This window comes from Ranitomeya variabilis, chromosome 4 (assembly GCF_051348905.1).
Source record: "Ranitomeya variabilis isolate aRanVar5 chromosome 4, aRanVar5.hap1, whole genome shotgun sequence".
NCBI classification, from domain to species: Eukaryota; Metazoa; Chordata; class Amphibia; order Anura; family Dendrobatidae; genus Ranitomeya; species Ranitomeya variabilis.
In genome coordinates this window covers 71,750,153-71,765,366 of record NC_135235.1, presented here as the reverse complement: position 1 = coordinate 71,765,366, position 15,214 = coordinate 71,750,153, and the positions used below count along the sequence as shown (strand labels likewise).

The following is a 15,214-nucleotide window of genomic DNA, read 5'->3' as shown; positions in this document are numbered from 1 at the left end:
CCACGGATCTGCGGCGATTTTGATGCTGCGGGTCCACAGCAGTTTCCATAGTGTTTACATTAACATGTAAACCCTATGGAAACCGCAATCCGCTGTGCACATGCTGCGGGAAAAACCGCGCAGAAACGCAGCGGTTTACAACCCGCAGCATGTCACTTCTTTGTGCAGAATCGCTGCGATTCTGCACCCATAGGAAAGCATTGATCCGCTTACTTCCCGCATGGGGCTGTGCCCACGTTGCGGGAAGTAAGTGGATAATGTGCGGGTGGTACCCGGGGTGGAGGAGAGGAGACTCTCCTCCAGGCCCTGGGAACCATATTTGGGTGTAAAAAAAAGAATTATAATAAAAAATCATGCTATACTCACCTCTCAGTGCTGTCCGGTCTGGGTTGATGTGCGAACAGGACCTGCGGTGACGTCGCCGTCACATGACCGTGATGACGCCGCGGTCACATGACCGTGACGTCACGAAGGGTCCTTCTCGCACATCATCTTTGGAAGCGGACCGCCGAATGCAGCGCCGAGGAGATCGAGACGTCAGAGAGGGTGAGTATAAGGCCAATTTTTTTATTTTAACATTATACTATTGATGCTGCATATTGCTGCATATGCAGCATCAATAGTATAGGCGTAAACCCGCAGCGGAAACCGCGGAACAAACCGCGATAAATCTGCAGGGATAACCGCAGCGGGTTTGCCCTGCAGATTTATTAATTCCGCTGCGGGAGAACCCGCAGAGGTCACCCGCAAAGTGTGCACATAGCCTTATGCTTGCTGATAGGATTCTTTACGCTCGGTTTTTGCATAATTTAATTTGAGAACTTAGTTAAACTCTTTACTGCCTAATCCTAACTTTCCTATTAAAGTGTCTTTTCTATCAATTAGATTGTTTCCAAAGAAAGGGAGACCATGGAGTGGAAGAAGAAATATGAAGAGAGTCGCTGTGAAGTGGCGGAGATGAGGTAGGCTGAAGTTATTTTGCAGGTTTTGAGAAGTTATAATGTCTGATTTGTGAATGATACTTTAAGAAATTAGCCCCAAAGTCCACACTGAACAGGACTGTCCTCTTTGTACTTTTGAGGTCTTTTAATAAGGATATGGACATGGACCTTCATGACATGATTTCCCCCTCCCCAATACAAAATAAAATAAATAAACTAAATAAAATTTAATCCACATATGCAAAAAAGAAAAATATAACGGCACTGCTGTGGGGCCAGACAACCATATGCTGAATGGAGTGCTTTCCGGATAGAGACCGCCTCTATGGACTCCGGGTGCTCATGCAAAAACAGGGTGTATGCAGCAAAGAAGAAAAATGCAGATAGCACTCACCGGTCCTTAAAACATCATCCTTTATTCAAACTTTAAAATGTCTAGACCCGTTGAAGAGCTAAGTAGCGCGAAACGGCCGTCGTCTTATACCAGCTCGCACATCCCAGCAACCTGTTCCTCTGGCCATGACATTTTAAAGTTTGAATAAAGGATGAAGTTTTAAGGACCGGTGAGTGCTATCTGCATTTTTCTTCTTTGCTAAATAAAATTTAATATTGGGTGGGTGACAGAAGAGGATATGTCACAATTTTGCAAAGTAATTGTCTTCCTTTTGAAGCCTCTAGTTTCCCTATCATTGTCCCCATAAAGTATGATGGAAACAAAAATGCCTCCCAAAACAGTATGATACCCCCACAGTGAATTCCTCCACACACAGTATGATTACAATACACTACCACCCCACCCGCTGGCAAAGTATGGCCCTCCATACATTATAATGGCCCCCACTAGTCCTCCAAACAGCATACTGACCCTCACACAACCCCCCAGTATGATACCTTACCTGTGACCCTAACACTACCCTCCACACAATATTATGACCCCCCCACACATATATTATAATGGCTTTACTTTCAGGATAATGGCCCCCACACAGCCCTCCGAACAGCATAACAGCCCTCACACAACCCTCCTCACAATATCATGGACCTCACACAAACTGTGACACTGTATTATTGCTCACTGACAGTATAATGCTTCCCATTCACTCTCCAAACAGTATAATGCCCCCCACATAGCCCTGAAACAGTGTAATGACCCCCACAGAGCTCACAATATAGTATAATGGGCCCAAATAGCCCTCCATATAGTATAATGGGCCCCACATAGCATTCCATATAGAATAATGCAACCCTCTCCCCCGTCCCTCAAAACAGTGTAATGGCCCTCACAATGTACTCACAATACTCACCTCCCCTCATTCCCTCACTGTTCTGATCTTGGCTGAGAGTGTTCTGAAGCTCTGCGCTGCTCAGCACAGCGGGTGCGATGTAGTAACGTTATCGCGCCCCCTGCGTTGGCACTTTAGAATCAGACGCAGAGGGAGAATAATGGAGGGCGCTGATGTCTCCCTCTTTCATCATTTGTTTGATGCCAGGAGCTGTGACATGATGTGCCTTGACATGATGATGGGCGTCGACACATGACCGCTGCAGTCAATCACTGTAGCAGTAGCATGTCAGCGCCGTATAGGTCACTACTGAAATTGATAAATCTATTGCGGTGCTCTGAGGACGGCTAGCCTGGCATGGTGACATAGGACGGAATGTTACATCCCAGCACATTGTACCTACAGCAATGTATGAGAGATGCAACGTGGCCGTCACACAGTAACACGCCGCCGTCCCTGCTTTTATGTCCCGTCATTCTGCATGCTGCGGCCGCTGAGGTGTCGTCTGTAAATATAAAGCATGTAATGCTGGGGTGGACAACATGTGACAGAAGTCTAGGATCTAGGTGATAATATTAATGGGTCGGTGAGCCTGAGCTTTTTCAGCAGAGCAGCCGATCTTCTTGTTGACTTGTGTAATCCTGTTTTTTATACCTCAGACGGCCCTGCAAATCCTAAACCCTAAACCCGTCTCCATATGGTGGTGGGATCAGCACAGCCGGTAATTCACCTGCGCTGCAGACAGGTCTTGGGGTGGTGGCACATAAAGAAGAGTCTGTGCACATACTGACTATTAGCAACAGATTTTACTGCAGAAAAATGCTGCCTAAAATACGCACTTTTTTTTTCTGCCGTTTTACTTGCGTTTTTAAGCTTTTTTTCCCCCCCCATCCATTTGAATGGGTGAGAAAAGCTCCAAAAATGCTTAAAGAAATGGCATGTTGCCCATTGGGAAAAATGCTCTGAAGGTTCAAATTTCCAAGGAGAAAATAAGCCATATGTGCAGGAGGTTTCCGAATTACTCACTTTGCTGGTACTGTAAAACACAAAAACGCACGGGAAAAAATGCACCAAAACACAATGTATGAACAAGCCATATGACTGTATGAGAGATTACTTGTCTTTCATGCAATAAAAATGCAATTTATTGCATTCATGATACACATGAGATGGAACTGATTGATATTAAAGGAATTGTTCCATCATATGATATTGATGACAAATCCCAATGTAAGTCCTCAATATCTGCTCAGTTCAGCCCCCGGCCCCCCACCGATCAGCTGTAATGTCCAGCAACCACCAGATGCAAACATTGAACGGAGCTGCCTTGTGCTCCAGAGTATAGGAGCTGATCTGGAGATAATAACAGCTGATTAATGCAGACTCTGATCTGATACTAATGACCTATCCTAAGCCTAGGGTCACACCAGCGTATTTTCTCATCCCAGAGAATCTGATCAGAGTATGATTAGCATAATCGGCCCGAGTGTGATCCAATTTTCTCGGATGAGAACACGATGGGAAAAAAAAAATCTTCATCTCTCCATCTTCTACATCTGTGAGAATCAGACTGCACTCAGATGTCATCCGAGTGCAGTCCGATTTTTACCACTGACTTGCTTGACCAAGTGCGATCTGATTTCACAAGAAAGATCCGCATGTAAGATATTTAGATTTTGCTCTGAATTTGTGGCTAAATTGATTACGGAAATTATCTAGCATGTCTAGAAATAATATAGGTGAATGTAAAAGGGAAACTTTCCTCTGATTCATGCTGCCCAAATCACCGGCGGTATGAATCAGGGCCCGGCTACATGATTACCGCCAGGAATATTATTTCTCTTTATAATTTTCAGAGAAAATAAAATGTACAGATCCGGCCAGGAACCTCAAGGACAGTATATAGAAATAACATTTCTGCATCAGATCCACCTTGTGTGAATTTCCCATTATTAATAAATCTGCTTTTCTCAGACAATTCTTTTTTTGTTTCCCCCTTTATAGGAAGATTGTTGTAGAATATGAGCAGACGATAGCGCAGATGATCGGTATGTATCCTATGTCGAAATGTGAGCTGGGAATTAACTCTTCTGTTTTTGGCGTTAGGCTATAAATTCCCAGAAAATTCTCATTTAACTTTTACAGATTTTAGCATAAAACAGTGTTAGAAACAGAAATATCTTGGTTATTGATGAGCGAACATGCCGGGATAAGGTGTTATCTGAGCATGCTCTTGTGCTAACCAAGTGACTTCAGCGTGCTCAAAAAATATGTTAGAGCCCCCGCATGCAGGGATTGCCTACCAAAGTGTCAAACAACCGCGAGACATGCAGCCGCGGGGAATCAAACATATTTTAGAGCACGCTGAACTCACTCGGTTAGCACCTGAGCATGCTCAGATAACACCTTACCAGACCACGTTCGCCCATCATTAATCCCGGTGCATTTATAGCTTAAAGATTGTCAAGGGTTTGTCTGTTTTTACACTTGGAGACAAGTCAATCTTCCGAGACCTCCATTGATCAGATATAATCTGTTGGAAGACCTGTAGCAAGTATTACATTTCTCTGCAGCGCCACCACGGGTGAAATGAAGCATTACACAGGGACCATTGACATTTATTGCGGTTTATACTGTATAATACACATTGCAGAAAACACTCTATGTAACTGTCCTTGACGCTGGCTAATGGGTGAAAGTCCGGTATTAATTTATAATTGCCTAATAGATTAAGAACAAAATAAAAAACAGACAATCCCTTTAAATTTCTCTGATCCTGTACACAGCTCATAGAAGCTTCTGCATGATAATGATAAGTATGAATTGCCCAAATTATCCGGATTTAGTCCAGTGCAGGAGATGTGGAGCCAGCCAGTCTGTTGCACTCAGTATTCCCAGCAGGGTTCTCCCATAGGAGCCCTGTACATTGCACTATGGCAGGGTCCCCGACTGTGGCAGATCTGGAGACACCAGAGCCAACAATCAACCCCCTTGTATTTGGGTTTATCTTTTGCTATATTTGCGGTTCTTTCCACTTCCAGCCCCCTCCATTACTTTTCGCTTTACCCTCGGTTTTGTCTTTAAATCCCTTCTAAATTGATCTAATTTTCTTTGCATTATTTTATTTTTTTTACCTCCTGCTTTCTGCTTTTATTTTTTTGCTTGCAAACATAAGGCAGCCCAGGTAAGAAATGATTGTGCCCTTTATGTCCTGTATTTGTGAATCAGTAAATATGTCCAAGAAGTCATCAGCAATGATAATGGCCATGCATTACAGTCCTGCAAAATACCTCGCCATGGTATAGGCTGACGACACACGTAGCTGCTCTTACTAGATGCCACAGGTTACTGATGACCTGAATAGAGGTAGGGGATCCTACCAGTAATGCCCATGAAGGGCGGTGCGGCTCTGTCATTATCTGTTACGGCAGGGTTTTAATCAAGTGAAGAAAACCCTTTAAGGGCAGGTTCACACCATCGTATTTTCTCTCATCTGAGAGAATCGGGTCGATTATGCTGATGACACACTTATCAGAGTGTGATCCGATTTTCTCGGATAAGGACAAGATCGAAAAATGATTTCTTTACCTTCTCCATTCTGTCAGTCTGTGAAAATCAGACTGCACTCAGATGTCATTCGAGTGCAGCCCAGTGATTTCCACGGACTCATTGACTTGCATGGCCGAGTGTGATCCGATTATCGCATCCAACTTGGCATACTGCAATTTTTTTCCTTTAACCAGCTCTGACTCATAGAATAACATTGGTCCAAGTGCGACCCTATGTTTTGTCGGGTCGCACTTGAACCGAAAATACAGTCATGTGCACGAGCCCTAAGATGAGTGTATATTTCTTCATTTAAGCGGCTTAAAACAGATTTCCTATTTTCTTAATCTTACTTGTCCTAAGTCATTCGGTTAGGATAACTTAAAGGGGTTGTCCCATGAGCAAAGTTTATTTTAATCAATAGATCTTGGACTAATAATAATTTCCACAATTGGATGTTTTTAGAAAAAATGTTCCTGTGCTGAGATAATCTTATAAATGTGCCCCTGCTGTGTACTGTGTAATGGCCGTGTCTGACCGTACAGGAACATGGTCTGATCATACCACAGCTCCTGGAGGGAGAGCAAAAGAGTATACAGACATTACAGCACAGAATCGCAGATTATTTTTTCTTTCAGGTAAAACATTTTTTTTAAAAACATGCAGGAAAATGATTATCTCACAAAAACAATCAGCTGTGATCCCATACTGTGCTATCTGTATATTCTCTTTTTCTCCCACCCCTGCCCAGGAGATGTGGTACGATCAGACCATGTTCCTGTACGGTCAGACACAGCCATTACACAGTACACAGCAGGGGCACATTTATAAGATAATCTCAGCACAGGAACATTTTATTTAAACACATCTAATTGTGGAAATTATTATTATTCCAAGATCTATTAATTAAAATCAATTTTAAAATGAACTTTGTTCGCGGGAAAATCTCTTTAAAGAAGCCCTGTACTCACTTCTGACAGCACATGTCTGTTTTACCAAATAATTGTATACGAAATATCTGGAGATCTGACTGATCTTTTTTTAGGAATTACTAATGTCATGATCTCCTCCATCCTGTAATTTATTTTATGACGTCCTGTCGGTTCTCCTAACATGTCTGCTTAGCAAATGACTGTATCTCCCATAATATACCAAGGCTGGAGCATATTTTCTAATAAATTAGCATTTTATGGTTCTTTTGTTATTCCGACTAGAAATGTATGAATTAATTGACAGCAGGGTGTTGGGGGGTCGACCCTATATACTCCAACACTGTCCAATAAGTGCTAACTGTAAAGTGACACATCCCCTTAAATGAAGAATGTTAACACCCAGTTGTCAATTTAGTCATAAACTAGCTGAAGAGCCCGGCGTTGCCTGGGCATAGTAAATATCTGTGGTTAGTAATAGCACCTCACTTCTCTTATTTTCCCATCACGCCTCTCATTTTCCCCCTCACACCTCTCATTTTCTCCCTTACACCTCTAATTTTCCCCCTCACTCCTCCCTAACACTTGTAATTTTGATCTCACATCTGTCATTTTCCGATCACTCCACTATTTTCCCTCACTCCTCTCAATTTGCACTCACACCTTTTCATTTTCACCTCACACCGCTCATTTTTCCCTCAGTATATACATGTTTGTCATCTCCCTTATATATAGTATACACCTGTATGTCATCTCCTGTATATAGTATATACCTGTATGTCATCTCTTCTGTATATACTATATACCTGTATGTCATCTCCCCTGTATATAGTATGTACCTGTATGTCATCTACTCCTGTATATAGTATGTACCTGTATGTCATCTCCTCCTGTATATAGTATATACCTGTGTGTCATCTCCTCTGTATATAGTATATACCTGTGTGTCATCTCCCCTGTATATAGGATATACCTGTGTGTCATCTCCCCTGTATATAGTATATATGTGTGTGTGTGTGTGTGTGTGTGTGTGTCATCTCCCCTGTATATAGGATATACCTGTGTGTCATCTCCTCTGTATATAGTATATATGTGTGTGTCATCTCCTGTATATAGTATATACCTGTGTGTCATCTCCTCTTGTATATAGTATATACCTGTGTGTTATCTCTCCTGTATATAGTATATACCTGTGTCATCTCCTCTTGTATATAGTATATACCTGTATGTCATCTCCCCTGTATATAGTATATACCAGTGTGTCATCTCCTCCTGTATATAGTATATACCTGTGTGTCATCTCCTCTGTATATAGTATATATGTGTGTGTCATCTCCTCCTGTATATAGTATATACCTGTATGTCATCTCCTCCTGTATATAGTATATACCTGTGTGTCATCTCCCCTCTATATAGTATATGTGTGTCATATCCTGTATATAGTATATATCTGTGTGTCATCTCCTGTATATAGTATATACCTGTGTGTCATCTCCCCTGTATATATTATATACCTGTGTGTCATCTCCTCCTGTATATAGTATGTACCTGTGTGTCATCTCCTCCTGTATATAGTATATACCTGTGTGTCATCTCCTCCTGTATATAGTATATATCTGTATGTCATCTCCTCCTGTATTAGACCGCGTTCACACGTTATTTGCTCAGTATTTTTACCTCAGTATTTGTAAGCTAAATTGGCAGCCTGATAAATCCCAGCCAACAGGAAGCCCTCCCCCCTGGCAGTATATATTAGCTCACACATACACATAATAGACAGGTCATGTGACTGACAGCTGCCGGATTCCTATATGGTACATTTGTTGCTCTTGTAGTTTGTCTGCTTATTAATCAGATTTTTATTTTTGAAAGATAATACCAGACTTGTGTGTGTTTTAGGGCGAGTTTCGTGTGTCAAGTTGTGTGTGTTGAGTTGCGTGTGGTGACATGCATGTAGCGACTTTTGTGAGATGAGTTTTGTGTGGCGACATGCGTGTAGCAACTTTTTGTGTGTCGAGTTGCATGTGACAGGTTAGTGTAGCAAGTTGTGTGCAGCAAGTTTTGCGAATGGCGAGTTTTGCGCGTGGCGAGTTTTATGTGTGGTGCGTTTTGAGTATGTGCAAGTTTTGTGTGAGGCAACTTTTGCATGTGTTGCAACTTTTGTGCATGTGGCAATTTTTCCCCGTGCGCAAGTTTTGCGTGTGGCGAGTTTTCCATGAGGTGACTTTTGCGTGAGCCTAGTTTTGCATGTGGCGACTTTTGCGCTTGGCGAGTTTTGAGCGGTGACTTTTGTGTTTCGACTTTTATGTGGCGAGGTTGGTGTATGTGTGGTGAAATGTGTGCTGAGGGTGGTATATGTGTTCAAGCACGGGGTAGTGTGTGGCGCATTTTGTGTGCGTGTTCATATCCCCGTGTGTGGTGATTATCCCATGTCAGGGCCCCACCTTAGCAACTGTACGGTATATACTCTTTGGCGCCATCGCTCTCATTCTTTAAGTCCCCCTTGTTCACATCTGGCAGCTGTCAATTTGCCTCCAACACTTTTCATTTCACTTTTTCCCCATTATGTAGATAGGGGCAAAATTGTTTGGTGAATTGGAAGGCGCAGGGTTAAAATTTCACCTCACAACATAGCCTATGTTGCTCTCGGGGTCCAGACGTGTGACTGTACAAAATTTTGTGGCTGTAGCTGCGACGGTGCAGATGCCAATCCCGGACATACACACACACACACATTCAGCTTTATATATTAGATTAACTGAGGAACTGCAAAATATACAGTTCTAAGAAAATAAACCCCAGAGCGAAGGGAGCGGACCACTTGTCTATAAGCCTTGATGCACAATTCCCCCATCCCATTGCAGTGTATGGTCTGGACCCAGCTAAACCTTATGTTGTATAGGACAAAATTACTGCAGATTTTCGCAATATGGAATAGTAGGACTGATTAGCGGTAAGAATTGTCTGATTTTGGACTTGTGTCTATTTTGCTATCACTGGAAGGAGTGACGGAGACGCTGATAATCTTATTTGTTAGTTATGTATGGAGATGGCTGCTCTCAGTATGCTCCTGTTCACACCTGATTTCTGTTTGGATGTGACGGTCAGTCTTTTGATATTTGATAATCTTATCTTGTTTTGTGGGACAGATGATGAGCAGAGAGAGAAGTCCGTGTCCAATCACAACGTGCAGCAGCTGATATTGGAGAAAGAACAAGCTCTCGCCGATCTTAATTCGGTAGAGAAATCCCTGGCCGATCTCTTCCGAAGATATGAGAAAATGAAGGATGTCCTGGAAGGATTCCGGAAGGTGAGTGACCCAATGCCGCCGCTTTACTATCGTGAAGGATATTGTGATGTGTAAATGACGTGTTCTTCTACAGAATGAGGACGTGCTGAAGAAATGCGCTCAAGAATACCTGGCGCGAGTCAAGAAGGAAGAGCAGCGGTACCATGCTCTGAAGATCCATGCAGAGGAGAAGCTGGACAGGTAATGGAGGGTTAAGGTGGTAACACTACATGCACATATGACCTCTGTTCTCGTCATTAGTGGGGGGTCCCAGCAGTTGGAACCCCCAGCGATCACCTGTCCTGTGAATAGGTGATATATGTTGTTTATGGGGAAATCCCTTTAAAGTAGGGATGACTGAATCAATCCCATGGGCAACATGAAAACTTAAAGGGGTATTGCCATCTAGGACCCTTATAACATATTGCCTAAATGTCTGACACCTCCTCACCTATTCCTTTCCTGAGTGCTATGCAGGGGTCCATAGTCCGCCTTTGTGCCATCTCAGAGATGTCACACAGTTCACCATTAGTGCTGACCGTGGCCCCCTAATTGCAGATTGTGCACCCCGTCTTTAACACCCTGGTGAATATGGATATAACTGTATGTCTATACCAGAGTTCTCAATTCTGAATCGAGATCAGGACCTGAGCCTGCTCTATAAATGGCATCTGCATGTAACAGTAGTGACCAGAACTAGCTCTGATCGCTTCTGTTTAGCCATATAGATGCTGCTATCAATCAATGTTACTTGTGCACATGTGCACTGGCCATCATCACCATCCTTCCCCCACGATAGGTTGAGCGTGGTCATCCTACCTCACCAAAAAATGCAATAAAAATGTCGGATTTTGCACCCAAATGGTATCCATAAAAATGTCAGCTCGCCAAGCCAAAAAAGAAGCCCTCACAAAGCTCCATCAAAAATTAAAAATTTACGGGTCTCAGAAAATGGTGACACAAACTATGGTACCCTGTTCTGATTTTTTTAATTTATTTTTTTTCATCCACTAAAATAATAAAAACAACTCCACTGATTTGGCATCACCAAAATCATACTGACCCGAAGAATCATATTGCCAGGCCATTTTTATCACACATTGAATTGCGTAAAAACAATACCTAAACAATAATAATGATAAAATTGTTCTTTTTTTCACTATTTCATTCCACGTGGAATTTTATTCCCAATTTTCATAACATTTTATAGTAAAAGAAATAGTGTCATTCAAAACTACAACTCCTCTCTCAAAAGCAAGTTGTCATAAGTCTATGTGGATGGAAAAGTTGTGGCTCTTGGAAAAAGAGGAAAGAAAACACTATATAACAAAAATTGGCCACAACAGCCAAGGGTTAAAAGGGATGGACTCATTAAAAAAAAAAATCTATCACCTATGCCTATGTTATCCAGAATAGGGAAACACACCTTGCATCGCTGTTACAAAAAGTAGGGCGCAAGCAAGTAAGAACCAGTCAACAAGCATGATAGCCCCTTCAACCTGCTGACTGGCATGGATGCCGAGAGTCAGATCACCGGTGATCTAATAATGATTGCTTACGCGTATTCCACGTCTGAGCAATCAATTTTAAATGGCTCCTTTAACATAAAATGTCATAATTCATCATAGAATATATGTCGTCTTACAGAGCTAATTCAGAGATTGCTCAGGTGCGCGGCAAGTCCCAGCAGGAACAAGCAGCTTACCAAGCCAGTCTGAGGAAGGAACAACTCCGAGTAGATGCCTTGGAAAGGACATTGGAACAGAAGGTTTGTGCAGGCAACTCCTCTCCCTTCTGTCTTTGACTTCTTGCACCTCTTTCATGGACTTCTCACCCCTCTTTCTTAAACTTCTCATCCCTCTTTGACTTCTCATCACTCTTTCTTTGACTTCTCCCCCTTCTTTGATTTTTTTCACCCCTCTTTCTTTGACTTCTCACCCCGCTTTCTTAGACTTCTCGCCCCTCTTTGACTTCTCACCACTTTCTTTAACTTCTCCCCATTCTTTCTTTGATTTTTTCACCCCTCTGTCTTCGACTTCTCACCCCTCTTTCTTAGACTTCTCATCCCTCTTTTGTGATTTTCTCACCTCTCTTTGATTTCTAACCACTCTTTCTTTGACTTATCACTCTTCTTTCTTTGGCTTCTCACCCCTCCTTCTTTGTCTTCTAGCCTGTTTCTTTGACTTCTCATCTCTTTCTTTGTCTTTTTGCCCCCCCCCCCCCTTTCTTTAACTCCTCACCACTCTTTCTTTCACTTCTTACTTCACTGTCTTCTGGACCCTCTTTATTTGACTTCTCACCTCTTTCTTTGACTTCTTATCTCTTTCTTTGACTTCTCACCACTCTTTATTTGACTTCCCACCTCTTTCTTTGACTTCTCACCACTCTTTCATTGACTTATCACTCTTTTTTCTTTGACTTCTCGCCCCTCTTTCTTTGACTTCTCACCTCTCCTTCTTTGTCTTCTCGCCCGTTTCTTTGACTTCTCATCTCTCTTTTTTTTGTCTTTTCGCCCCACTTTCTTTAACTTCTCACCACTCTTTCACTCTTTCACTTCTTACTTCTCTGTCTTCTGGACCCTCTCTCTTTGACTTCTCACCATTCTTTTTTTGACTTCTCACCTGTTTGATTTCTCACCACTCTTTCTTTGACTTCTCACCTCTTACTTTAACTTCACCACTCTTTATTTCACTTCTCGCTTCTGTCTTCTCCACTCTCTTTATTGAACTTCTCATTACTCTTTCTTTGACTTTCACTTTCCACCCCTTTTTCTTTGTCTCTTTGACCCTCTTTCTCTGTCTTCTCTTTGTGTTTCTCATGAATTCTATATTTCCCTGCAGAATAAAGAGATAGAAGAACTCACCAAGATCTGTGACGAACTGATTGCTAAGATGGGAAAGAGTTAACCGGCTTCTTTTCCTATGAGATGTTCACTTTCCTTGCAAAGTGCAAGTGGGATGATGTGGAGATCCAGACTTTTATGTTTGTACCTGAAATGTTGAGAGGAGGCACTCGCGGCTCAGGGAGGCTTAGGATGCGTATGACGCAAATTTCCCTCCTGCATGTCCTTCCTGTATCAGGGAGGCAGAAAACCGGCCCTGAATTTTCTTGCGTATTGTCAAGTTTTATATGGCTTTCTTTTGATTGAAACACAGAGCTGTGAGCTCGTCCTATGGTCCTGCCGGGCAAGACTGCATCATGTTTAAGACGTTTCATATACAATTTTGGGGGACACCCTTCTTGCTGGACTTTATTTAAAATGGTGGTAAGAAAATATCAAGCAAAGGCTCAGAATCGCATGAACGGTGTGCTGTAAATAAATCTGTATTCTGCTAACACTGGAGAACCAATCTTATCCTTCCTACATGGCTGCAATGTCTTTGTTGGTCTGTTCTTGCTCTTTATCACAGGAGAATGACTTGTCTATTTAATGGTTGCACTTATGATGACAGCTTCAGTATTTGCCAAGGACGCAAAAACTGTGTGCCACTGGCAATTAAAAGGTTTACCCAATTTGTGCATGGTGCGTGTGTCATGTGTTGCTACTCATGTAAGTGTCTATTTGTATTACTGTGACTTTCTAGATCATTTCAATCTGTCCTGCACCCCAAGGGGCTCACAATGTGGTTTTCCTATCTCATTCATGATCTGAGCATTTTTCTAAGTGTCAGGTTAATCTAATCTTGTTTACGTAGTATTTGATGACCACACAAATTAATGCATCTCCACGCAAATATCAACCTCAGGATCTATTGTGGTAAGGATTCATTGCTGGTAGATGAGCCACCGCCGTGTTGGACTGGGATTCCTAGGGTCCATCAGGCTGGATCCTAGGAAAGCATCAAAGCAAACGTAGCCACCTTTTGCTTTGATGACTGCTTTGCACACTCTTGGCATTCTCTTGATGAGCTTCAAGAGGTAGTCACAGGGAATGGTCTTCCAACAATCTTGAAGGAGTTCCCAGAGATGCTTAGCACTTGTTGGCCCTTTTGCCTTCACTCTGCGGTCCAGCTCACCCCAAACCATCTCGATTGGGTTCAGGTCTGGAGACTGTGGAGGCCAGGTCACCTGGCGTAGCACCCCATCACTCTCCTTCTTGGTCAAATAGCCCTTACACAGCCTGGAGGTGTGTTTGAGGTCATTGTCCTGTTGAAAAATAAATGATGGTCCAACTAAACGCAAACCGGATGGAATAGCATGCCGCTGCAAGATGCTGGTTCAGTATGCCTTCAATTTTGAAAAAATGTCCAACAGTGTAACCAGCAAAGCACCCCCACACCATCACACCTCCTCCTCCATGCTTCACGGTGGGAACCAGGCATGTAGAGTCCATACGTTCACCTTTTCTGCGTCGCACAAAGACACGGTGGTTGGAACCAAAGATCTCAAATTTGGACTCATCAGACCAAAGCACAGATTTCCACTGGTCTGATGTCCATTCCTTGTGTTCTTTAGCCCAAACGAGTCTCTTCTGCTTGTTGCCTGTCCTTAGCAGTGGTTTCCTAGCAGCTATTTTACCATGAAGGCCTGCTGCACAAAGTCTCCTCTTAACAGTTGTTGTAGAGATGTGTCTGCTGCTAGAACTCTGTGTGGCATTGACCTGGTCTCTAATCTGAGCTGCTGTTAACCTGCGATTTCTGAGGCTGGTGATTCCGATAAACTTATCCTCAGAAGCAGAGGTGACTCTTGGTCTTCCTTTCCTGGGGCGGTCCTCATGTGAGCCAGTTTCTTTGTAGCGCTTGATGGTTTTTGCCACTGCACTTGGGGACACTTTCAAAGTTTTCCCAATTTTTCGGACTGACTGACCTTCATTTCTTAAAGTAATGATGGCCACTCGTTTTTCTTTACTTAGCTGCTTTTTTCTTGCCATTAAACAAATTCTAACAGTCTATTCAGTAGGACTATCAGCTGTGTATCCACCAGATTTCTGCACAACACGACTGATGGTCCCAACCCCATTTATAAGGCAAAAAATCCCACTTATTAAATCTGACAGGGCACACCTGTGAAGTGAAAATCATTCCCGGTGACTACCTCTTGAAGCTCATCAAGAGAATGTCAAGAGTGTGTAAAGCAGTCATCAAAGCAAAAGGTGGCTACTTTGAAGAACCTAGAATATAAGACATATTTTCAGTTGTTTCACACTTTTTTGTTAAGTATATAATTCCACATGTGTTAATTCATAGTTTTGATGCCTTCATTGTGAATGTACAATTTTCATAGTCA

The 15,214-nt window shown here is 42.5% G+C and overlaps 1 protein-coding gene across 3 annotated transcripts in view; it reads left to right on the top strand.

Moving 5' to 3' along the window:
- TACC2 (transforming acidic coiled-coil containing protein 2) overlaps window positions 1-13,501 on the top strand; it is a 149,543-nt gene extending 136,042 nt beyond the window's left edge. For all 3 annotated transcript variants that reach the window (XM_077258703.1, XM_077258704.1, XM_077258702.1), the window contains exons 16-21: window positions 886-962; window positions 4,229-4,272; window positions 9,849-10,009; window positions 10,083-10,189; window positions 11,636-11,756; window positions 12,829-13,501. In XM_077258703.1, the coding sequence (XP_077114818.1) occupies window positions 886-962; window positions 4,229-4,272; window positions 9,849-10,009; window positions 10,083-10,189; window positions 11,636-11,756; window positions 12,829-12,894 (576 nt within the window). In that variant the 3' untranslated portion in view covers window positions 12,895-13,501. The remainder of the gene's footprint in view (window positions 1-885; window positions 963-4,228; window positions 4,273-9,848; window positions 10,010-10,082; window positions 10,190-11,635; window positions 11,757-12,828) is intronic.
- Window positions 13,502-15,214: the final 1,713 nt, after the last annotated feature.